We start from the raw sequence: 24,371 nt of genomic DNA, 5'->3' as shown, positions 1-24,371 counted from the left end.
GGGAGCCATGCAGTTTTGCTCCTGGGGAGCGAGGGTTCACAGAGCTGTCTGTGGATGACATGACCCCGGGGGCAGCGAGGTTCCGCACAGGCAGCAGGTGGCGCTCCGCTGTGGGAGGGAGCTGCTAGACCTTGGTGGAACCCAGTGTCACACGGGGAAGGAAGATGTGTGGAGGCGTAAATGCAATCAGGTGCAGCACCTTTCTGGGGTGGAAAAATGTTTAATACAATAGGGCTGAGAAAACCACTGGTCCACCTTGTCCCCTCCCCCATGCTGGTCAGGGCAGGGCACCCAGGGCAGACTCCAGCGACCACCAGATCCCGCACTGCTACCGTCTTGGGCATCTCGGAGATGCCAAGTGGAGGCCAAGCCATGGTGTGCGCAGGCTGGGGGAGCCTCCACCCTGCAGGCGCCCCGCTGGCCTCACTCCTTCAGGGGCTCAGGCTGGACTGAGGGGCTCTGGGGGAGCCTCCGCCCTGTAGGCGCCCTGCCGGCGCCCCGCCGGCCTCACTCCTGCGGGAGCTTGTGCTTGACCCCGGTGCTCTCGGAGCAGAGGTGCACGAAGAGGGTGCCCGCGGCTGTGCGCGCCCGGAGCTCCTGCAGCTCGTAGTCGTGGGCCCATTCCACATTGCCCCACTTCTGGATCTGAGGCAAGGACAAGAAATGACATGGAGTGAGCAGCTCAGGGCCTGCCGCCTGCCAGTCAAAGCCACACACCCCATGGGGGACGGAGGCCACGGGCTCCAGTCCTGCCTAACCACGCAGGGCATACATGCTGGGGAGCAGCAGGTGAGGGCACAGCGGTGGCCGGCGGCACCCAAGTCCGACAGGTGTGGCTGGTCTCGGGGCATCTGGGCCCAGGGGCAGGAAGCACCCCCGTCAGCAGGCCAGGCACTAGGCCGCGCGCCACCCCTTCTGCCACCCCTTCTCGCACTGCCCCCCACACAGGCAGCCTGTGCAATGCCTCTTACGAGCTGCCCCCCAGGCTGGGTTGCAAGTGGCCCCCGTGAGTGGGGTCAAATCAGCCAGGGCACTGGTCACTTCATCCCTGGCTCCCGGGAGCTGCAGCACCAGAGGCCTCTGCTCTGTACCCTGGGGCAGGGCAGCAGCTTCCCCCTGGACTTGACGGGCACAGCGTGGCTCTCCAGATGTCAGTGTGAGTCCAGTCCAACCCACCAGCTGCTCCCTGGACCGGGGCCGGAGGCCTGACCCAGCTGCCTGGCCCAGCTGTCCAGCCCATCCAGGAACTCAGAACTAGCTATCACAGAAGCTGTCCGCATTTCTGGTGGCCGAGTCCCATCTGGACCCCTGGTATATGCCATCTGAAGAGTATTCTGTGTGTCTGCGAGCTCACGAACATCGTCTAGGCTCGTCCTCATTTCATGGCCATCACACCTGAACCCCAGAAAGCAATGGCCTGGCTCAGGTCCCACAGTCAGAAGCAGAGCCCAGACCAGGAACCAGGCTTCCTGGTGCCCTCTCTCTCAGAACCCTCGCAGCCTCATACCCACAGGTCATCCCTCCTGCCATTTAATTGTTTCTAACACCCCGAGAATACCTAGCTTCTTTTGCGATACAGAAACAGATGGGGGATTTTTCTGAGCAGATGACTAGATGGACTTGGGCAACACTGCCATTCCAAAGGGGTTCATCATGCGAGGAACCAATCTGTAACAGCCATCAACCTCACGAAGTCGGAGAAATAGCAGCAAAGACTGCCGTAATCTATTAAAAAATGCGAGCCCTAGCCCTGGCCGGTTTGGCTCGGCGGTTAGAGCATCGGCCTGCGGACCGGAGAGACCTGGATTCAGTTCCCGCTAAGGGCATGTAGCTCGGTTGCAGTTTGTCCCCGGCCCTGGTTGGTTGTGCAGGTGGTGACCACTCGAGGTGTCCCTTTCACATCGATGTTTCTCTCGCTCACTGTTCCTCTCTCTCCCTCCCACTCTACCTGAACAAAAAATGGAAAAATGTCCTCGGGTGAGGATGATAAAAAAAAAAAAAAAAAAATGCGAGCCCTAGTCCAGCCGGTGTTGTTCAGTAGTTGAGCGTCAACTCATGCACCAAGAGGTTGCTGGTTCGATTCCTGGTCAGGGCACGTGCCCAGATTGTGGGTCTGATCCCCAGTGAGGGGTGTGCTGGAGGTGGACAGTCGATGTTCTCTCTCATCGATGTTTCTCTCTCTTTACCTCTCCGAACCTCTCTCGCTAAAATCAATAAAGGGAAAAAAAAAAAAAAAAGAATAAATGAATGAATAAAAACCATGAGCCCTGGCCGGGTGGCTCAGCTGGCTGAATGACATCCGGTGCACCAGAGGGTTTGATTCCCAGTCAGGGCACATGCCTGGGTTGTGGGTTCGATCCCTGGTCAGGGTGCACCTGGAAGGCAACCAGTGGAGGTTGTCTCTCACATGGATGTTTCTCTCCCACCTACACTCAATGCCACGCCCTCAGTGAGGAAAGAAATGCGACCGACAGGAGCTACCCCATGGACGCCCGAGGCACCGGCACGCGTGCACCAGCGGCAGCCCCTCTGCACCTGCCGCCCGGCGGCCTGGGTGAATGTCAGGGCGCAGAGGGGCTCCAGGACACCCAGGTGCCCAGCCGTCGCAGCAGCCCCTCTTGCAGTGTTCCAGGCCCAAGCGATCTTGATTTGCCTCCTGCAGGGTGGGGGGGCCCTGACCTGGAATACCTGGCTCCAGTGTTTCCTGGGGGTGTGGCTTGTGCCTCAGTTTCCTCCTGTGTAAAATGGGGGTAACAACAGCCCCAACCTGAGCAGGTTGTTTAGACGAGGAGGGGAGGTGAGAAGAGAGCTGAGCACAATGCTGGAGGGAAGGGGTAACACTGTTACTTTGTCATTATTTGTTGTGGTTTCTGTTATGTACGCAATAAAGCAGACCGCAGTCAGTCTGCAGGTGGGAGGTGCGGGACAGGCACTTGCCCACAGCGGGCTGCCTCACCTCCAGGCGTGAAGCGAGTGGGAGGGTGGGGGACCCGAGGCAAGGGGGAGGGGGCGGGACAGGCACTCGCCTGCAGTGTGCACCCTCACCTGGTACTCCTCCTCCAGGCGCGACAGCAGCACGGCCTGCTCCACCGTCAGGCGCAGGTCCAGCAGGCCCAGGGTCAGCAGCATGGACTTGAGTTGGGCCACCACAAACTCGATCCCTGCAGGGACACCAGCCAAGTCAGGGCCCAAGGCACCCCACCCTGAAGCAGGGTAGCTGCCAGACCTGCTCCTGTGAGCCCCTCCCCCTAGAGGAGCAAAGGTACCAGGTGGGGAGAACCACAGGGCACATGGCTTCTGGACCAGCTGTCCCCATTCCTCACTGTCCTGCAAGCACACTCTGGTTCTCCTTGGGGGAGATCCCCCTCTGCTCCAACCTGGGGTGGGCACATGGCCTGAACCATTCTACCCCCTGCCCAGTGATTGGCCAGGGATGGGCATAGGACCTGGGCCAGGTCAATGAGATCTGAACTTCTGAAGGGAAAACCCACTTTCTCCTCTCCACCGAGCAGAGTGAGCATCACAGCCCCCCCCCCACTCTCCCCCTCCCGTCCACACCCCCTCCCGTCCACACTCCCTCCCATGCACACTCCTGCCCAGGGAAGGCCGTGCGCACCTTGTAGGGCCCACGTGCTGTAAGATGCCAGGTGGCTGGCGAGCACCTCCCGTGTCCGGGCTGGGATGCTGGGCCCCAGGATGCTGGTAGAGGAGCCGATCTCCACACCGAACCTGAAAGGACATGGCCTTGGTGTGCTCTACGCCTCAGCTTTGCCCAGAAGCAAAGCCCCAACCTGCTAAGCGGGGGTGCTCCCCTTCAGGGCATGTGGCCAAGACCAGTCTTGGGGATTCTGGGAGCAACTGCCACTGTAGTCAGTGACTTCTTGACCTGATGTGTCTCATGAGCAAAGCCAGAGGGTGGAGAAGCCGCCCTGAATGGAGGCACGGGTCAGTGAGTCCTGAGAACAGGTTTCGCCTGAAATCCTATTTGCCTGGAATCTTGATCAGAAGTGTGGGCTGCCCTGGCCCGTGTGGTTCAGTGACTAGAGCAGCAGCCCACACACCAAAGGGTCACGGGTTCGATTTCCAGTCAAGGGCACGTACCTGGGTTGCAGGTTCGATCCCCAGCCCCAGCAGGGGCGTGTGTGAGAGGCAACCAGACAATGTTTCTCTCTCACATCGATTTTCTCTCTCCTCCCCTTCCTCCCTCCCTTCCTCTAAAAATCAATGGAAAAAATATCCTGGGTGAGGATTAACAACAACAAAAAAGGTGTTTTTTAAACTTTTTAAGAAAAAATTTCACAATGAACTCATAAGAGATTTCTTTTAAATGCTTCTTTCCTTACAATAACATTGGTGCGTGTCCTATATCATTCAATCACTATCAGATATTTATTAAGCCTCTACTATAAACAAAGCATTGTTTTTTGTCTGAGACATGAGCTGGCTTTAAGAATAATACATTTTCTTTTTTATTTTCTTTTTTTGCATTTATCTTCAGATAGAGCAGGAGGGAGAGGAGGAGGAAGAGAGAGAGAAACATCGATGTGAGAGGGATACATTGAGTGGCTGCCACCCACACGAACCCAACGGGGGCCAGGGACAAACTGCAACCGAGGTACATGCCCTTAGCGGAAATCAAACCCGGGTCTCTCTGGTCCGCAGGTCAACGCTTTAACTGCTGAACCAAACTGGCCAGGGCAAGAATAATACATTTTCAAGAACAATCATAACTACAGAAAAAACAATGAAATAAAAGCACATTTTTTTTCATTTTCTTTTTTTTTTGCTTAATTTTTTATTTTCCAATTACTGAGGATGTACAATGTTATATTAGTTTTAGGTGTACAACCCAGTGATTACGCACTATATAACTTATGAAGTGATCACCCCAATACATCTAGCACCCATCTGACACCATGAACAGTTATCACAATATTACTGACTATATTCCCTATGCTGTACTTTACACCCCCATGACTGTTCTGTAACTACCAATTTGTGCTTCTTAATCCCTTCATCTTTTTCACCCACCCAGTCTCTCAACCCTCCTCCCTTCTGACAACCATCAAAATGTTCTCTGTATCTATGAGTCTGCTTCTGTTTTATGTTGTATTTTAGAGTCTACATGTAAGTGAAATCATGTGGCATTTGTCTTTCTCTGTCTGACTTCTTTCTCTCAGCACAACACCCTCTTGATCCATCCATGTTGTTGCAAATGATAAGATTTCATTCTTTTTTTGAGGCTGACTAATATTTCACTATATACATGTACCACATCTTCTCTATCCATTCATCTGTTGATGGACGGTTAGGTTGCTTCCATATCTTGGCTATGGTAAATAATGCTGTGACGAACACACAGATGCCAAAGTCTTTGCGTTGCTTTAGATAAATATCTAGAAGTGAAACTGCTGGGTCCTTCTTTGTCTCTTTTATAGCCTTTGCTTTGAAGTCTATTTTGTTTGTTATAAGTATTGCTATTCCAGCTTTTCTGTTTGTTTCCATTTTCATGAAATAACTTTTTCCATCCATTTACTGTAGTCGCTGTGTATCTTTCAATCTGAAGATAGTCTTTTGTAGGGTGCTTATGTATGGGTTGGCTTTCACACTCATTCAGCCACTCTGTGTTTTTTCACTGGGCAATTTAATCCATTTGCATTTAAGGTAATTGTTGATGATGTCCTGCCTGGTTTGGCTCAGCGGTTAGAGCGTCGGCCCGTGGACCAAGGGGTTGTAGGTTCGATTCCTGGCCCTGATCCGGGGTCGTGTAGGAGGCAACCAATTGATGTGTCTCTCTCACATCAATGTTTCTCTCTCTCCCTCCCTTCTACTCTATCTAAAAAATAAATAAAAAATAAAATAAATTGTTGATAGATATGTATTTATTGCCATTTTATTATTCATATCCTTAATCTTTCTTCCTCTTCCTCTTCCTCTTCCTCTTCTTCTAAGACCCTTTGCCCTGGCCAGTTTGGCTCAGCAGTTAAGAGTGTTGGCCATGGACCAGAAAGACCCAGGTTCAGTTCCCACTAAGGGCACGTACCTCGGTTGCAGTTTGTCCCTGGCCCCGGTTGGGGCCGTGAGGGTGGCAACCAGTCGATGTGTCTCTCTCACATCGATGTTTCTCTCTCTCTCTTTCTCCCTCTCTCCCTCCCCTCCATCTGAAGATAAATGCAAAAATGTCCTCGAGTAAGGATAAAAATAATTTTTAAAAAAGAAGACCCTTTAACATGACTTGTAATACTGGTTTGGTGGTAATGAACTCCTTTAGCTTTTTTCTTATCTGGGAAGCTCTTTTTCTGTCCTTCAACTCTAAATGATCAATTTTGCTGGGTAGAGTAATCTTGGTTGTAGGTCCTTGCTTTTCATTACTTTGAATAATTCCTGACACTCCCTTCTAGCCTGCAAAGTTTCTGTTGAAAAAATCAACTGACAGCCCAGCCAATGTGGCTCAGTGGTTGAGTGTTGACCCCTGCACCAAGAGGTCGCCAGTTCGATTCCCAGTCAGGGCACATGCCCAGGTTATGGGCCCGATCCCCAGTGGGGGGCATGTAGGAGGCGGCCAATTGATGTTCTCTCTCATCCATGTTTCTGTGTCTCTCTCCCTCTCCCTTCCTCTCTCTCTAAAATCAATCAATAAATTTTAAAAATAAAGAAAAAATCATTCTTTAAAAAAAAAAAAAATCAACTGATAGTCTTATGGGAGCTCCCTTGTAAGTTACTAATTGGTTTTCTCTCACTGATTTTAAGAGTCTTTGTTTTTAACCTTTGGCATTCTAATTATGATGTGTCTTGGTGTGGGCCTCTTTGAGTTCATCTTGTTTGGGAGTCTCTCTCTGCTTCCTGGACTTGTATGTCTTTTTCCTTCACCAAGTTAGGGAAATTTTCTGTCATTATTTTTCTTAATTAGTTTTCAATTCCTTGCTCCCTCTCTTCTTCTGGCACCCCCATGATGTGAATGTTTGTACATCTGATGATGTCCCAGAAGCCCCTTAAACCACCCTCATTTTAAAAAATTTTTCTTTTTGCTGTTCTGCTTGGATGTTTTCTGCTACCTTATGTTCCAAATTGCTGATTCGATCTTCTGCTTCATAAATTCTACTATTGATTCCTTCTAGTATATTTTTCATTTGTCACTGTAGTCTTCATTTCTGACTGTCCTTTCTTATGTTTCCTATTTCTTTGTTGAAGTTCTCACTGAGTTGATCTATTTTTCCCCTAAGTTCATTAAGCATCTGTATGACCAGTCTTTCAAACTCTGCATCTGGTAGATTGCTTATCCCCATTTAGTCCAGTTCTTTTTCTGGAGTTCTGTCCTGTTCCTTCATCTGGGACATGTTTGTTTGTTTCCTCTTCTTGGCTGCCTCCCTGTGTTCGTTTCTATGTACTAGGTAGAGCTGCTACGTCTCCCAGTCTTCATATGGTGGCTTTACGTGGTAGGTGTCCTGTGAGGCTGCCTTCAGTCATCTGAGTGGGGTGCTCCAGGTGTACCCCACCCCCCATGAGGACTGTTCACACACTCCTGTTGTAGTGGAGCCTTGATTGCTGTTGGCACATCAACGGGAGGGACTGACCCCCAGGCTGATTGCTGAGGACTGGCCAAAGTTACAGCAGAGCAGCTCATGTGCAGGGCCCACCCCACAGAGCAGGACTCACTCCAGTGGGCATCAGGTGCTCGCCCGGTCAACCTCTTGGGTGTGTCACTGTGGAGGTGGTTGGATGTTGCTCCAGTGTGGTCTGAAGCTATCTACTGGGTGCACTGGCTCTGGGGCCTCCTGGGAGGTGCCAGCCAGTCAGTCCCTGCCTGGGGCCACCCAGGATGAGCTACAAATCTGCAGATGTATACTACTTGTGCTGGGCTTGGAGGTGCCTGGGAGAAGCCAGGCAGGGAACCAAGGCAGGCCGCCACTCGTGCCAGGCTTGGGACTGCTTAGTAAAAGGTACGGGGCATGCTGAGGCCAGATGCTGCTAGTCTGGGGTTGTGGCCCTTTGGGAGATTTAGAAAAGTCCGCAGCATGAGCCAAGACAGGCCACTTCTCTGGAACTGCCACTGGAAGCAGCTCGGGTGGGCCCACAAGCTGGAGGAGGCAGGGTCTCAGAAAACCGCCAGGGCAGTGTGAACGTCTGAGCCAGGCTGATGGAGGCTCAGATATGGCGCTCAGCTGCCTGCAGGGGGCGTGCTCAGCAAAGAAACAATGGCTTCTCCAGCACTTCTGCCTGGGACACAGCTGCCCCTCCAGGCCTTCCCTGGAAGCCAAACCATTCAGTTCGTCCCATACATCCCTGGTGCCTTTCCAACCTGCTGCCCTAGCGCCTGAGCTCAGAGCAAGTGGGCCTGTGCATGGTCCCTTTAAGAGGAACACCTGGGACTCCAGCAGCCTCCCTCTCACTCACCCACAATCCCCACTAGTTTTCACTGCCAGAAGGCGTGGGGACTTCTCTTCCAGGCACCGGAACCCTGGGCTGGGAAGCATGGTGTAGGGTTGGGACCTCTTGCTCCTCTTGGGGTACCTCCATAACTGAGATATCCCTCATGATTAAAAAAAAAAGTTTTTTCCATTGATTTTTAGACAGATTGGTTGGGAGGGGGTAGGGAGAGAGGAGAGGGAGAGGAGAGAAACATCGATGTGAGAGACATATCGACTGGTTGCTTCCCGCACACACCCAGACCAAGGCCAGGGATGAAACCTGCAACCCAGGCACTGGCCAGAGCTCCCTCACGGTTTCTAACCACCACACATGGGTGTGAGACCTGCCCGTTCTATATCTCCACCCCTCCTACCAGTCTCAATGTGGCGTCTTCTGTACACCCTTAGTTATGGGACTTCTGTGCAGCGAGACTTCAGGTGGTTCTAAGTGATGGTTGCTCTTCAGTTTGGTTGTAATTCCGACGTGGTTGTGGGAGGACGCAATTCCCATGTTTACCTCCTCCACCACCTTAGCCAGAAACCGTCATTTTCTCTCACAGATCACTGCTTTTCCCCATTGGTTTAGAACTATTCTTACCGAAATTTCTAATAGTACAAGTGAAACAGAGCAAATGGTCTAGTTTTTCCGAAAATTATTAACAACAAGAAATCTCAACTGCCACCAAAAGCCGACCATTTTGAATCACAGCAAAAATCTCCAGGCACCTAAACATCGTTGTATTTCATTAGACACCAAAATGACATTGCATCCTCGCAGTTCTGACATGGTACTCTATCTGTTACATTTCACTCGTTCCTTTAACACATTGGCCATGCCTTTTACTGTACAACTGAGAGATGCCTGGTGTATCGTGGGCACTCAGTAAATGTGTCCACATGAGACAGACGGACCGACAGAATCACTTTTGTGGAAAACGCTATGCTCAAATCCACATGACCTTACAAACTACTGTGGGGTCAAGAGGTATTGACGTAGTAGCCCTTCCAAAGTGCCCTTGGGATGAAATGAAACTGAATTCTGCCACCACATCGATAGTCTATTCGGTTTGCACAAAAGTCTTTCTGATAAGGAAGAGTACTGGGCATCCTCAATTCCTGGACACCTTATATCCATGATAAATGTCCACGTGTGTACATATCACACTGTTTTATGATGTATTTCAACAGTGGGGCCATAGTGACAGCGGTAAAGATGGCGATTCTGGACCGTGAACCACTGTGTGCCAAGCAGGACATTAACAATCACTGCATTTACTCCTCAAAACACCCTAAGAGGTCAGGATTAGGAGTTAACCCTTGGGGAGCTAAAAGTCCCTGGCTCACGGCCACAGTTGATCAGGCAGAGCTGGGCCACACTTGGCACGAAGCCTGCTAACACAGGTGCACGGCGGCCGAGCCCAATTTGAGGAACGTTTTCTCCAGTGTGGTCCTGAACATCTGGATGAAACCAAATCCCAAGGGTGCTCTGGACTCAGGACGCCTGCCACCCAAGAGCTCTGCCCCACCCAGCATGGCCCTGACCGTGCACATCTTACCTCCTCTCAGCCCACTCCAGGATGGGGTCCCACTCGTTCTTCTGAAGTTCCACGAGTGTCTCTGGCTCTTCCACCCTGTAGCTAATTCATTGTGAAAGTCACCTCATTAATAACAAAGTGCCACTCCTTCGTCCAGTGACAGACAACAGAGACACACAAAGGGCAACGGCAAAAAGAACCTTCCTCTGCCCTGGCCCCACCACTCTCCCCCGAGGCAGGTTCTCAGTGAGGCCTGAGGGCCAGCAGCACGGCCCCATCCCGGGACTGGTTCAAGTACACGTTCAGGCCCACCCCACACCTACGGGAAGCAGACCCTCGGCAGGTGAAGACCAGAAACCTGTGTTTTAACAAGCCCTCCAGGGGAGTCTAATATGAGCTTGAGTTTGAGAACCACTGTCCTGAATTTCCCTGACTGCTTGATGAGTCAAGGCTGGTAGCACTGTGTACCCTCTTTTAACTGCCCAGACCACTCTGTCCTAGGGCGCTGACCATGACGCTATCTAGCGCAGCCTCTGCATCCCCGCTACCTGCGCCCCTTCCAAGAGAGATGTTCCTGGCCGCAGGTCAAGGTGCCTGCTTGGACTTCCTGAGCCCACCTGTCTCCTGGCTCTAGATGCAGCTGCTGTCATGGAGGCCTGAGCCCATCTGGTCCAGGCCACACCACCTGGTCCAGGCCACACCCTTTGCTTTGACTAGGAGACACAGAGATGGAGTCTGCTGAGGGGAGTTTAGTTGCAAGGCCTCATGGGACAGGAACCAAGTGGGCACTGTAGAACAGCAGTCTGGTGTGAGCAGAGGGGAGAAGAGAGATCGTGAGTGTGTAAGAAAAGCTGGGCTGTGGAGGAGCAGACGAGGGGGCAGAGGGAGAAATTCGGGCAGCCAATCGTCCAGCTCTCACACAGGGCAGCCAGCTGTCCCTCACTTGCTATCAGGGTCCTGTATAGTTTTCAAGAGAACCCTCTTACCTGAGCTAAGTTGGATAAGTTTCTGTTCCCTGCAATCAGATGGCCAGCAACTCAAAACGGGCACTGTGGGCCTCTCCCCGAGCTGTGCCCCAGCAGCCCTCCCTGCTGATGTCACGCACCCTGTGACATCACTCGGGCTCCTAGAGCACTCGGCTAGCGACAGGGTGCTCAGCCACTGCAGCTTCCCTTCAACATCTCTACCAATCAGCTCGAAAACAAGGGCACTCCTTCGGCCTGCACACCCTGAGCTGGTACATCAGCTCTGGTCCCGCCTGCAGGCTCCAGCTGAAAGTTGGCTCACTCCGCTCTCAAGCCTGCTGGCCGGTCCACCCACGGACAACAGTAGACTTCTGAGTCCCCATAATCCCGCGAGTCACTGTTTATAATACGGGCGTGTGTGTGTGTGTGGGGGGGGGTGAGAGGCCTTCAGACCCGGGCTGAATTATGCCACCGGCTTTAATCCTCTAGTTCACAGATAGCAGCTGTGACACTGCTTGGCCTCTAGTAAAACCGAGTGAGCCAATTCCAAGAACGGACAGACGGACGGACAGACAGACAGACGGACGGAATGAAGGAAGGAAGGAAGGAGAGAAGGAAGGAAGGAAACGTGGACACAATGGGAAAATTTAAAAGCAGAGGAAGCCAGCTCCTGAATATCAACATCTGATCATCTCTGCATCCAGGCTGACAGGTGGTGACCAGGGTGCCTACACGAGAATGTGCTGGTAGGTGAAGTCTAGGGTCAGAGGCCCTTCTGGGGGTTGGCAAGTGACCCCCTTGGCCCTGGAGCCTGCAAGAGCTGCACATACCAAGAGCCCTGTGCCCAAGCCAAGGGGCAGGGCACACAGCGACAACCCTGTGCCCAAGCCAAGGGGCAGGCAGCCACTGGGCTGCAGAAGGGCTGTGCCTGGTGCTCCCGCCCTCTGCAGCCCAGGAGTCTCTGTCCCAGGGTGTACAGAGAGGTGAATGCTGGTGTCAGCGAGACTGCTCCCCTGCCCCGGGAGACAAGGCAAAGGGCCTGCTCCTCTTCTACAGACAACTGGGCAAATGAGGCAAACAGCCCAGGAACGCACTAGGTCTGAGGGGGATGCTCATCTAAACGTCAATTACCAGATGGTGTCGGTGTCCAGAAACTTCACGGCTGCCCGGATCAGCTGGTCCTTGTTTCGCTGTGTTGGGTTGTCTAAGGACGTGTTGCACAAAGTGGTCTGAATCAGAAGGCAGAGAGCCCGTCACCACCCACTGGGCCCATGAAGCACTCCGAGGGCACTGTGCCCAACCCGCAGCAGCAGGGGGGCCGGCCAGTACACCCAGAGCCCTCGACCGAGCAGCTCCACCGCCTCAGCCGTAGCACACCTACTGAGCTTCCCATGGCCAGGTCTGCACCAACCGCGCCGTGGCAGCTCGTGGGACTCAGAATCGCCCCAGGCCCCTGGGTTGTGTACTGCCCAAGGGCTCACACTCTTTACTGCTAGGCTCTGCTGTATTTAGTTCAATCCTCACAACCCTTGGGACAGGTACTGTTAGACCCATTTCAGAGATGTGGGAACCGAGTCCCATGAAGGTCAAATTCAATTAATAAGACTCATAAGCATTGTCGGAATTCAAATCTGACTGGAAGCTCACCAGCTAGCTCCTTAACACCCCAGGGGCAGGGGAACAGTCAGCCAAGCCAGAAACAGCAGGCTGCTGGGGGACTCTGCGGCGGGCCTGCAGCCCTGTCGGCCACCGTCATCAGACAACGAAGCAGGCTGGCACCGCGGCAGCTGTGAAGACACTGGGCGTGCCTGGGTCAGGTATGTGGAGGCCCAGCACTGCGGTGGCCAGGACAACAGCACAAGCCCCTGCTGACGGAACGTCTGTGCGCGCCGGGACCATACCCAGGCTGTCCGTGCAGCAGCTCATCCCACAAGCACTCCACAAGTGGGCAGTATCATCCGCCCTCACAGATGGGGAACGTGGGGCTAAAGGGGCAGTAACTTGCCCAAGGTTGTGGTTTGGAAGTAGGGCCTGAACCCAGTTGAGCCGACCCTACCCAGGCTGTTCCAGTGCCCCCGTGGTCCTGTGGACGGGATCCCCAAGCAGGGGTCCTTACTCCTCACCTGCCCCTTGAGTCTTGCACTTAGTCTACACCCAGTGCTGACTACACTTCACACAGGAGCTGGCTGTGTGGTCCTGCCCATCTGCTCACAAGGCAGCACAGACGTAAAGCAGACGATGACAGACTGGAGTATGATGGAACATGGATAGCTGCCATGACAGGAACTAAGACAGCTGGGCAGTGAGGGCGGGCACACCTGCCCCGAGCCGCCAGCACAGCTCCGAGTAGGGGAAACTGCAGGTGGCCGACCCCAAGAGGAACTGTCGGGCACATCTGAGGAGGCAGCTGTGGCTGGAGCCCACCTCCAAGGGCTTTACTGCAATCAGGACAGGAATCTCCGAGCCTGCCAGGTGCCCTAGAGAGCGAGAGTGGCGGCGGCGGCGATGGGCTGCGCGCGGTTACCAGGTGCATGGTGTAGAACTTGATGGTGTCCTGCTGGGAGTCCCATTCCGTGGCTACTGCGATAGCCAGGGCCTCGCTGGGGACGGTGAAGAGCTTGGCTTGGGGAGTTTTCAGCTTCCTGTGGTCCAGGTTGATCTCAAAGCCACCTTGAGAGACCAGATGAAACCTCTCAGGGACTCCGTGGAATCGAGCTACTCGAACAGGTGCAAAGACAACCCCGAGTCCCCCAGGGAGGGCTGACAGAAGCAGAGCCGACAAGAGTGCGGAGGGACATCTCACCATCCAGCTGGCTGGACATGAACATGTTCCTACGCATTCACAGGGGAAAAGAAGCGGCAGTCAAAACTTCAGACACTCACCTTCACCCTGCGTGATGCTGACATTCTGATAAAACCTCTTCCTTTCTGTGAGAGAGATTTTCAAAAAGGCATTTTAGAATCATGTCGAGACACTCAGGACGTGACAAGACCAGCTGGTCGCCTTACTGCTGATGCCGACTGACTGGCTTGGCTTTCTCTCACTATTCCAGGTCTGCCCTGCTCTCTGTGGCATAATCACCGGCGTCTGATTACAGCTGGTAGGAGGGAGGCATGGCTCCTCCGGGGATGAGGGAGGAATGGAACCCTGGTCAAGCCCCGCCAGCCCAGCAGTCTGATCATGAGCATCTCGAGCCTGCGGACCCTGTCAGATTCCCCAGCACCTTCTGCTTTACCTTCTAAGCATGCCCTCCCAAACTTCTAATCGCCACCCCCATAGTGCCACCCCCACGCCAGCACAGTGAGCCCACACCTAACATGGCGTCTGAGTGTGCCAGCCTGATCCCTCTGATCAGCAAAAAGCAGTGTGCATGGGTGTGCGTGAGTATGTGGTGAGGTCAGTAGCAATCCCAGGAGCATTTTCCATCTCTATACTAGTTAATTAGCCAGCTTGCCTGTGTATGCAATAGGAACTCCAAATATTTCCTTTAGGAAGGGGAAAATCTGTGTCCTGTGTTTCCTTTTGAAAGTAACTTGAGCCCTGGCCAGTTTGGCTCAGCAGTTGGAGCGTCAGCCTGCGGACCAGAGAGTTCTGGGTTTGGTTCCCGCTAGGGGCATGTACGAAAAATAAATAAATAAATGAAAGTAACTTGAAAATCTTGTATGACAATGGCCCTGGCTGGTTTGGCTGAGCGGTTAGAGCACTGGACTGTGGTCCAGAGAGACCTGGGTTCGGTTCCTGCTAAGGGCACTTACCTCGGTTGCAGTTTGTCCCCGGCCCTGGTTGGTCATGCGGGTAACAACCACTTGATGTGTCCCTTTCACACCGATGTTTCTCTCTCTCTCTCACTCTCTCCCCTTCCCACTCTATCTGAACAAAAAATGAAAAAATGTCCTCGGGTGAAGATAAAAAAAGGGAAATCTTGTATGAAAATATAAACACATCCCCCCCTTTCACCTGGGGGATTAAAAACCAAGAGCAGAAGGGATTAGGCAGATTCCTTCAGTTAATAAACAGATAGGCCACATTTTGGAAGCTATCCACCATAACCCAGTCCTTACCATCTATGGTAAAACATTCATTCACTCCTTCACTCCTTCATTCGTTTGTTCCTTCACATATTCATCAGGTACCTAAGGCCTTCAGAATCTGACTAAAGATACTTATTGGAAATAATGATGTAGTACGTGAAGGAAAAGGAGATTAATTTTTAATGTTTTTTAACTTCTTTTAACGTTTTTATTTTTAATCCTCACCTGAGGATATTTTTCTATTTATCTTCAGATAGAGTGGGAGAAAAAGGGAGAGAGAAACATTGACGTGAGAGGGATACATCGACTGGTTGTCTCCCACATGACCCGACCAGGGCCAGGGACCAACCGCAACCGAGGTACATGCCCTTGGCTGAAATCAAATCCTCGACACATTGGTCCACAGGCCAATGCTCTAACCATTGAGCCAAACCGGCCAGGGCTTAATGTTTTTTTTTAAACCAAGCTTCAGTTCAAGTTTTATTAATTCGAATAGACTATGCAAGTCAGGACTGGTTAATGTGCGTGAGGGGAGGAAGTAACAGAATATCTGGTCTTACTCCAAATGTTGTATTTTTTTTTGTTCAGGTAGAGTGGGAGGGAGAGAGGAACAGAGAGAGAGAAACATCGATATGAAAGGAACACATCGAGTGGCTGCCACCCACACGACCGACCAGGGCCGGGGACAAACTGCAACCGAGGTACATGCCCTTAGCGGGAACCGAACCCGGTCTCTCCGGACCGCAGGCCGACGCTCTAACCGCTGAGCCAAACCGGCCAGGGCTGTTTTGTTTTTTTTATCCTCACCTAAGGATATTTTTGCATTTATCTTCAGATACAGCGGGAGGGAGAGAGGGAGGAAGAGAGAAAAACATCGACTTGCTGCCACCCACACGACCCCAAGTGGGGCCAGACACAAACTGCAACCGAGGTACGTGCCCTTAGCGGGAACTGAATTCCAGCCTCTCTGGACCGTGGGCCGACACTCCAACCGCTGAGCCAAACCAGCCAGAGCGGAACGTTGTATTTTTATTTTGCACATCATATCAGTTTTTTCCATCAATCTCACTTGCTGTCATTAATGCTTACACATGGAATTGCATTCCCATGGTTGCACTTACTAAGACCCAAACTATTTTCCCACAAAAAAGATTTGTGCCGACTATGTTCTAGGTATTGCTCTAGGTATCTGGGATAAAACAGTGAACAAAATAGACAAAAATCCCTGTCTTCATAGAGTTTAAATTTTTTTTTTTTAAATCCTCACCCGAGGATATTTTTCCATCCATCTTCAGATAGAGTGGGAGGAAAAGGGAGAGAGAAACATCGACGTGAGAGAGACACATCGACTGGTTGCCTCCCACACGACCCTGACTAGGGCCGGGGATGAACTACAACCGAGGTACGTACCCTTGGCTAGAACAAACCCGAGACTCATTGGTCTACAGGCCGTGCTCTATGGCTGAGCCAAACCAATGAGATCTGACAACTGAGATGATGCTACATGATTTAGCACGATTTACCACTCTCTCTGAAATCATAATACTGATTCTCTCACACATCTGACACTGAAATGCTGGCTGCTTTTATTTTTATTTATTTATTTATTTATTTATTTATTTATTTTATTTTTTTTATCCTCACCCGAGGACATTTTTCCATATTTTGTTCAGATAGAGTGGGAGGGGGAGAAAGAGAGAGAGAAACATCAACGCAAAAGGGACACATCAAGCGGCTGTCACCCGCACAACCCAACCAGGGCCGGGGACAAACTGCAACCGAGTTATGTGCCGTTAGTGGAAACCAAACCCAGGTTTCTCTGGACTGCAGGCCAACGCTCTAACCGCTGAGCCAAACCGGCCAGGGCCACCCTGGCTGCTTTTAAATGTCCTACTGAACTGGCCGCCTGTCTGTCCGACGGCAGGTGAGATGCGAAGGCTCCTGTGTGTCTGGAGGCCTGGATGCAGGCATCCGGATGGGGCCAGGACGTGCTCCAACGCCTGGGCCGGGCAGCACGTCAGAGCCGGCCAGGCAGGAAGTGGGGAGAGCTCTGAAGCTGACTCATCACCGCGGTGTGGGCAGGGATCCCCCCCAGGATGGGTCAGTAGGGAGCATTCCAGCACACTGCCCCACACAGCCGTGGGAAGCGGGTCCAGGAGACCTGGGGGCCAGGAATGGACACAGACAGCACAGGCTGAACCATCCAGACGCCAGGACAGCAGGGTTTCCCACGAGGGAAGTCGTCTTTCCTGCTTCGCTGGCCAGGCCTTGGTTCCTCTGCTCTGGCCAGGCCCACTTCTTTATGTTAGGAGGGAGAGGAAACCTGGAGAGGAAACCTGGAGCGGGAAGGACGGAGGGGCAAGGAAGGGAAACCAAAACTGCTCAGAACAGGAGAAAACCACGAGACAGAGATGGCAGCTGAGCAAAGGATCACGGGGCTGCGGCGTGTCGATGAGGGCCCCTGTACAGGGGTGCAGCAGAGGGCGCTCTCCTGAACGCAGCAGGGATGGGTGGGGCAAAACTGCAATCTGGGCAGTTTTGAAACGAACTCTGGTGAGTATTAATCCCTTTCCAGGAAGGATTCAAAGCTCACCCCACCCCAGAGGTACTAACTGTCCAGTGGGGAGACGGACACTGAACCAGCCCAACAATACAGTGACCATGGTGGCAATGCACACATGCAGGGATGCTCAGGCCCCTGAGGACTGGGGAAGAGCTCCCAGCAGGCAGAGTCCGTCTGAGAACTGACGAGGAAGAGCCGGTCAATCTGCACTGACGGATTTCTTTTTGGAGGGTGTGTGCAAAAGAGTTTCCAGCAGAGGAAACAGCTGAAATGAAAGTCTGGGGCCTCGCAAGAGCACAGTTATGAAGAACTAGAAAGACGGCCAGGAGAAGGCTGTAGCTACCCAGCAGAGGATGGTCAGAGATGCCCAGAGAGTGGTGAGAGCCATTTCTGGGGAGAGAGGATCAGGAAGGTCATAGCAAGGAGGGCAAAGGGAGCCATAAGGAGTACTCACAGGCAAATGTATCCGGAAAAGTCATTTGGTAGGAGTCACCTGGGCCCTCAAAGGTTTGGGGTCACATAAGACAAATCATGAAGCCACTAGCAGCCTCTGAAACGTCCACAGTCTCCATGAATACAGGGCTAGCCGACAGCAACAGGAACACCATCTTCAGAGATGAAAGAAACAGCCTCGTCTTATTGGAGCATCCAGAAGTTGAGTGTATTTTGAATATGAATCATTCCCTTTACAAACATCTGTTTCTGTGTCAAAAACATACCCAGTGCCTTTTAAGAGACAATTTTGTGAACTATGTAGACACAAAGAAATGGATGTGTAAAAAAGTGTTGAATTTGAAAAGCTGCCCTGGATGGTTTGGCTCAGCAGTTATTGTCGGCCTGTGGACCAGAGTCTCGGGTTCAATTCTGGTCAAGGGCACGTACCTCAGTTGAGGTTTGATCCCCAGCCCTGGTTGGGGTCGTGTGGGAGGCAACTAATCTATGTGTCTCTCTCACATCGATATTTCTCTCTCTCTTTCCCTCCCTCCTGTCCTCCTTCCCACTCTATCTGAAAATCAATGGAAAAATATCCTCAGGTGAGGATTAAAAAATAAATAAATAAATAAATAGGCTGACCACAGGCTATATATACAAGTTAAAAAACAAACTAACACCCTGCTCATGTGAAGAGTCTGAATTAGGAATTAATGCCCTGTGAGGCTACTTCAATCCATATACAGAAACAGCTCCTGTCTGTGTCACTTCCCCTACACTGCCCCTCCTGCCCGAGGATTCATGGACTAGGGAAGGATCTTTCTATCAGCCACAATTACCTGGCTGGCCTTTGCTTTGTAAAGACTCCAAACCTCAGAACTACAACTCCCACTGTGCACCAAGAACAGAAGAAGTGCCTTCCTAACGCTATCTAACACCTTTATCTTTTTAAACAGTGCCATCTGGTGGTCCTTACGCCTTAAAAGCTGAAATCCTCTCTGGTATCCTTCCAACCCTAATCCGAGGAGGGGGGCTCCAACCAACTGTTCTGACATTAAAAATCTTCAGGCCAACTATATAAAGAACCCTACAAATCAATAATAAAAAGGCAAATTAACCCAATTAAAAATGATCAAAGTATCTGAATAGACATTTCTCCAAAGAAAATACACAAATGTCCAATAAGAACATAAAAACATGTTCAACATCATTCATCCTCGGAGAAATGCAAATGGAAACCAGGAGATAGCACTTCACATTCACCAGGATGACCATACTAAACAAGACAGACAGTAACACGTGTTAGCAAGGATGTGAAGAAATTGGGACTTCCATCCCTGCTGGTAGAAATGTAAAATGGTGCAGTCCCCTTGGAAAGCAGTGTGGCAGTTCCTCAAAAGGTTATATAGTTACTTTTTTTTTTTTTTTTTTAGTACGTGCCGAACGGGGGTGGGGGTGGGGGGGGACTCTCTGGTCCACAGGCCAATGCTCCAACTGCTGAGCCAAACCGGCCAGGACAACAGTTACCATTTAATACAGAAATTCTACTCTCAGATATATGAGAAAAACTTGTACATGAATGATTACAGCAAGCAGTATACAGAAGAGTCAAAAGACAAAACAACCCAAATGATCAACAACAGATAAATGGATAAATAAGATAGAATAGTACTCAGCAGTGAAAAGGAATAGAGTACTAACACATGCCACAACTTAGATAAACTTTGAAAACATTTTAAGTGAAAAAAAAAAGCCAGTCAAAAAAGACCACATTCCATTTATATAAAATGTTCAAAATAGGGAAACCTGCCTGGCCAGTGTGGCTAAGTGGATTGAGCATTGTCCCATGGACAGGGAGGTCCCAGTTCAGTTCCTGGTCAGGGCACATGCCCGGGAGGCTCAATCACCAGTGCAGGGCGTGCAGGGGGCAGTCAATCAATGTTTCTCTCTCACGTCGGTGTTTCTATCTCTCTCAAAAAAATCAATAAAAGTATATTTTTTTAAATAGGGAAGCCTATGCAATCAGAGAGTAGTGGTTACCTGAGGTTGGAGGGAACAATGGGAGGGTGATAGCTCACAGGCACAGGTTTCTTTTTGGAATAATGAAAATGTTCTAGAATTGACTGTACCAATGGTTACATAACTCTGTGAATATACTAAAAACCCTGTAATTGTACACTTTAAATAAGTGAAGAATAAGTGAAGTACACTTCAATAAATCTGTTATAAAATTCTTCAGGCCGAATGTATCTGTCATAGCAATTAATGTAAATAGGCTAAATGACTAAACACATTTTTTCCAAATTGTTGTAGCATCTATAGCACAGGTTGGCAATTTCCTTTCTGTCATGAGCTGAACAGTAAATGGTTCAGGCTTTACAGGCCATTGGGTCTCTGCTGCAACTACTCAGCTCTGCCTTGTAGTGCAAGCAGCCCTGGGCAATATGCATGTGAATGTGTGGCTGTGTGCCAATAAAACTTGACTTACAAAAACAGGTGGCAGGTTGGACACCTTATCTACAGATTCTTCCTCCATCTACCACAACCATGAGAAAGATGCCTCTGAGGCGACAGACTCTGAGAAGCTCAATGACTGGTCCAGGGGACAGGGAACCTGTAAACAGAGGTGACGAGATGTCTAACCTTGTCGTCCCTGGGTTTTTGCATTCAGTCATACATGCTGCCTCTCAGGAACACCTTCCCCTCCAGGCAGCTGGTACAGAGTGGGACCACCACACAGCCTCACAAAGGTGTCCTTAGTGAGACACCTCCTAACACCCAAGCGACCCTTTCCTAAACCCCGTCTCTGCTTCTGACCAACTTCCATGACATGGCCATTCCTAAGGGGCCAAGATCACCCTGCCTGCCAATTGAAGTCTTCATCAAGGCCCCACTTGGATTTAATCTTCCACCACTCCAAAGACTCTCAGGATCTCACAACTAGCAGTCTCTGTAGATCACTATTAGGCCTGATTCATGTACTTCCCTCCCATTGTGCTTTATTCTTTCATTCAAATTTTCTTTCACGGTTGACTACCCACCATGTGCCAAGCACTTCCAAAAGCCAAAACTAGTAAGTCTGCAGTAGACAGGAAAAAGAGCCCTGGCTCGGTAGCCCGGCTGGTTAGAGTATTGTCCTGATAAGCCAAGGCTGGGGGTTCAATCCCTAGTCAGGACACATATAATAATTAACCAATGAATCCATAAATAAGTGGAACAACAAAATGATGGTTTTTTTCTCTCTCAAATCAATTTTTTTAAAAAGATTCTTTAAAATAGAAAAGAAAGGAGATGGCTGATGAAGTGCCACCAGTGGCATCCACTAAACTAAATTAACACTCTGCTTTTGCCAACTTAACTGAATTCCCTGGGATGATGTTAAAGGAAAAAAAACAACAACTCATTTTCCTTTACACACACACACACAGAGACACTCCAAATGTGTGGGGGCTTTCCCACCCATCAATTCTGCAACACCAGCTGGGAGTCCTACAGTTCAATCCAGTTCTGACACTATCCACTTGGAGTTGGTGTCAGATCCCATAGGTTAAGGGCTCAGTCTCGCAAGACTCCAATAGAAAGTCTAGGTTGTCACCTGTGCTTCTGACCAACCCAGCTGGCTATACATCAGGGTTCCAGTGAAGCCTTCCTCAGGTTTGATGAATTTGCTAGAGCAGCTCACAAAACTCAGGAAAACATTCACTTGCCAGATTACTGGTTTATTATAAGAGGATACGACTCAGGAGCGGCCAGATGAAGAGATACATAAGGAAAGGTATGTGGGAAGGGGTGAGGAGCTTCCATGCCCCTTCTGGAAATGCCACTCTCCCAGCATCTCTGCATGTTCACCAACCCGGAAGTTCTCTGAGCCTCTCAGAACCCATAGTTCAGGGATTTTAGGGAAGCTACACTACTTAGGCATACAGGCCATTAATGATCAAGTCAATCTCCAGCCCCTCTCCCTTCCTGGAGGTCAGGGGGTAAGGCTGAAAATCCAACCCTGTAATCACATGGGTGGTTCCCATGGCAACCAGTCTCTATCCTTAGGGATTTTCTAAAGGTTACTTCACTGACATAAACTCTGGTGTGGTTAAAAGACGTTCCTTTTGCCTGGCCGGTGTAGCCCAGTGGTTGAGCATCGACCTGTGCACCAAGAGGTCACTGGTTCTATTCCCAGTCAGGGCACATGCCCAGGCTGTGGGCCTGATCACCAGTGGGGGGCATGCAGGAGGTGGCCAATCAATGTTCTTTCTCATTGATATTTCTATCTCTCTCTCCCTCTCCCTTCCTCTCTAAAATTAATAAAGAAAACAAAACAAACAAACAAACAAAAAGACGCTTTCATCTTTCTCACTCTGGAGCCACTTGAGGGGAAAAGACCAAATATTTTAACAAAAGATTCTCTTATAGCTTTTAGGATCTGTGTGCCAGGAAGAGAACAAAGACCAAACACACACACACACACACCTTATTATAAATCACAATGATCACAGATGCCCTTCCTTGTTCCTCTTTACTGGCTCTTCCTGTCCTACCTCTAGACCATACACCTGAGCCCTAATAGGTGAAGCCTCAGTTCCCAGTTGCATCCAATATTTGTATAAAATTACAGAACTTGCCCTGGCTGGTTTGGCTCAGCAGTTAGAGCAATGGCCTGCAGACCAAAGAGTCGCAGGTTCGATTCTGGTCAAGGGCAGGCACCTGGTTTTGGTTTAGTCCCCGGCCCTGGTCAGGGTCGTGTGGGAGCCAACCAGTTGATGTCTTTCACATCGATGTTTCTCTCTCTCTCTATCTCTTCCTCCCACTCTGTTTGAAAATAAATGAAGTATATCCTCAGATGAAGATTAAAGTAAATAAATTAATTAATTTAATTAAGTTACAGAACTTAACAGAAGGACCCTCAGAGGCAACCTAGTCCTTCAATTCACATAGGAAAATAAGGCCTAAGATCACACAGTACCTCAGAGATTCAGCCCGCATCAGACCCCAAATTTGTAACCCTGCCATAATGCCACACTGCCTGTAGAGTTTCAGATTTTCTAAAGGAGGCAGTATGACAGCAAGATTCCGCATACCCCAGTCTCCTCTAGATGTGGACTGGCTGCCCAACACTCTTCTTCCTCCTCCACAGCAAATTCCTACTCGTCTATCAACTCTCAGTTTAAATGTCCTTTCAAAAACCCAAGACCCTTTCTAGGCACCCCCAAGATGGGAGAAGGTGCTTCTTTGTGTTCTCACAGCTTCTTTGCACTTCCCTTAACACAGGGCATTATAAGCTACCGTTTAACCAGGATATGATAACCTCCTGCACTTGACCATGAACATCATCCAGGGGGACCATGTTCCGTCTTGAAGATCACCAGGCCTCCTGCCCTCAGCACAGAAAAACTAACTGAATGAAGGATAGTGTTACTATTCTTCACTCTTTTAAGTGAGTCAGTCTGATACCCTAAAACCTCTCCCCAGAAGCAATGAAAGAGTCACTACTTCCTCTGGGGTATCACCACAATCAGAGGGGAAGAAGGAGGCGTGAGGTATCAATCAACTCCTCAGCAGGGGTGGCAGCGGTTGTGATAGGACAGGAGGGAGGGCCAGGAAACCTGCAGAGAAGGTGACCAGGATGGAAGACCTGGGTTCTAGACCCCTGCTGTGCGGGCTCCTAAGACATAGAAATCTGTCAGACAAGCTGACCTCTGTCCTCCACTAACCTGAGTCTGCTCTGTGACCTTGGAGTAGTCCTGACACAGAACCCAACTTTTTCTGTCTGAAAACAAGGATAACATTAGCTTTCCTTGTTCAAGAGAAGAAAGCCATACACTTTGAGAACAATGCACGTGCCACATGTCAACTACTATCTCCCGCCTGGACGAGATGTGTGAGAGGTGTGCGATGTGTGCCCTAGATGGTCCCTGCCCTAGTCTGGTCTTCTCTTCCCCAACCTGCAACCAGACTGGCCGGTGCAACCCCAGGAGCCCGAGCCCAGCCTCGGTACCCCGCTCGGCACGTCTGAACCTCTCTGCCCACCTGGGCCCGGCTCGGCCCCAGGCCAGAGGGGGACATGCCTGGCCTCCCTTACCTGCCGGGGGGACGTAGGCCCGGAAGAGGGACGGGCAGTCAGTCCCCGTCTGCACGGAGACCACGGGACCACCTGAGGGTCGGTTCAGGAGATGGCGCCACCCGTCCCGCAGGCAGAGGCCGCTCCTCCACATCGCGCCCGAGCGCCTGGGAGGACAAGCGCTGCGAAACCTGAGAGCAGGAAACACAGAGCCAAAGGACCCGCAAGTCGCGCGCTCTGTACGGAAACCTCGCTCCACTTCCCAGAGCCCTCAGACTCCCGTGGACGCCGCCATCTTCCGCCTGACGCCAACGGCGCACCGTCACTGCGGCGCGCCTCCTGCGCACACCCCCAGTCAATCAGCATCACAAAAGCACCTTG

The 24,371-nt window shown here is 50.8% G+C and overlaps 1 protein-coding gene across 4 annotated transcripts; it reads right to left on the bottom strand.

The window, feature by feature from the left end:
• Window positions 1-210: 210 nt before the first annotated feature.
• Window positions 211-24,292, bottom strand: ATPAF2 (ATP synthase mitochondrial F1 complex assembly factor 2). 4 transcript variants are annotated; one of them, XM_036278452.1, is made up of 8 exons: window positions 24,012-24,292; window positions 13,792-13,836; window positions 13,433-13,578; window positions 12,040-12,137; window positions 9,965-10,045; window positions 3,617-3,729; window positions 3,046-3,161; window positions 441-645 (listed from the first exon to the last, which is right to left on the bottom strand). In XM_036278452.1, the coding sequence occupies exons 1-8, from the start codon at window positions 24,142-24,144 to the stop codon at window positions 508-510; spliced, it is 870 nt and encodes a 289-aa protein (XP_036134345.1). In that variant the 5' UTR covers window positions 24,145-24,292; the 3' UTR covers window positions 441-507. The 4 variants fall into 4 exon arrangements, with proteins under 4 accessions (XP_036134347.1, XP_036134348.1, XP_036134349.1 ...); XM_036278454.1 differs by lacking the exon at window positions 3,617-3,729 and having other exon boundaries at window positions 211-645; window positions 24,012-24,286; XM_036278455.1 differs by lacking the exon at window positions 9,965-10,045 and having other exon boundaries at window positions 439-645; window positions 24,012-24,286.
• Between the last annotated feature and the right edge of the window lie 79 nt (window positions 24,293-24,371).

The sequence above is a fragment of the Molossus molossus genome, unplaced genomic scaffold (assembly GCF_014108415.1).
Source record: "Molossus molossus isolate mMolMol1 unplaced genomic scaffold, mMolMol1.p scaffold_m16_p_28, whole genome shotgun sequence".
Taxonomy (NCBI): domain Eukaryota; kingdom Metazoa; phylum Chordata; class Mammalia; order Chiroptera; family Molossidae; genus Molossus; species Molossus molossus.
The sequence above is the reverse complement of the archived record's forward strand: the minus strand, read 5'-3'. Positions and strand labels throughout refer to the sequence as shown.

Bases quoted from the DNA above. Each gene is read 5' to 3' on its own strand.
- ATPAF2 (XM_036278452.1), bottom strand. From the start codon at position 24,144: ATGTGGAGGAGCGGCCTCTGCCTGCGGGACGGGTGGCGCCATCTCCTG. The intron at 13,837-24,011 runs GTAAGGGAGGCC...TCTCTCTCACAG, and splicing joins GGCCTACGTCCCCCCGGCAG to AAAGGAAGAGGTTTTATCAG. The intron at 3,730-9,964 runs GTAAGATGTGCA...ATGTCCTTTCAG, and splicing joins CTGGAGTGGGCTGAGAGGAG to GTTCGGTGTGGAGATCGGCT.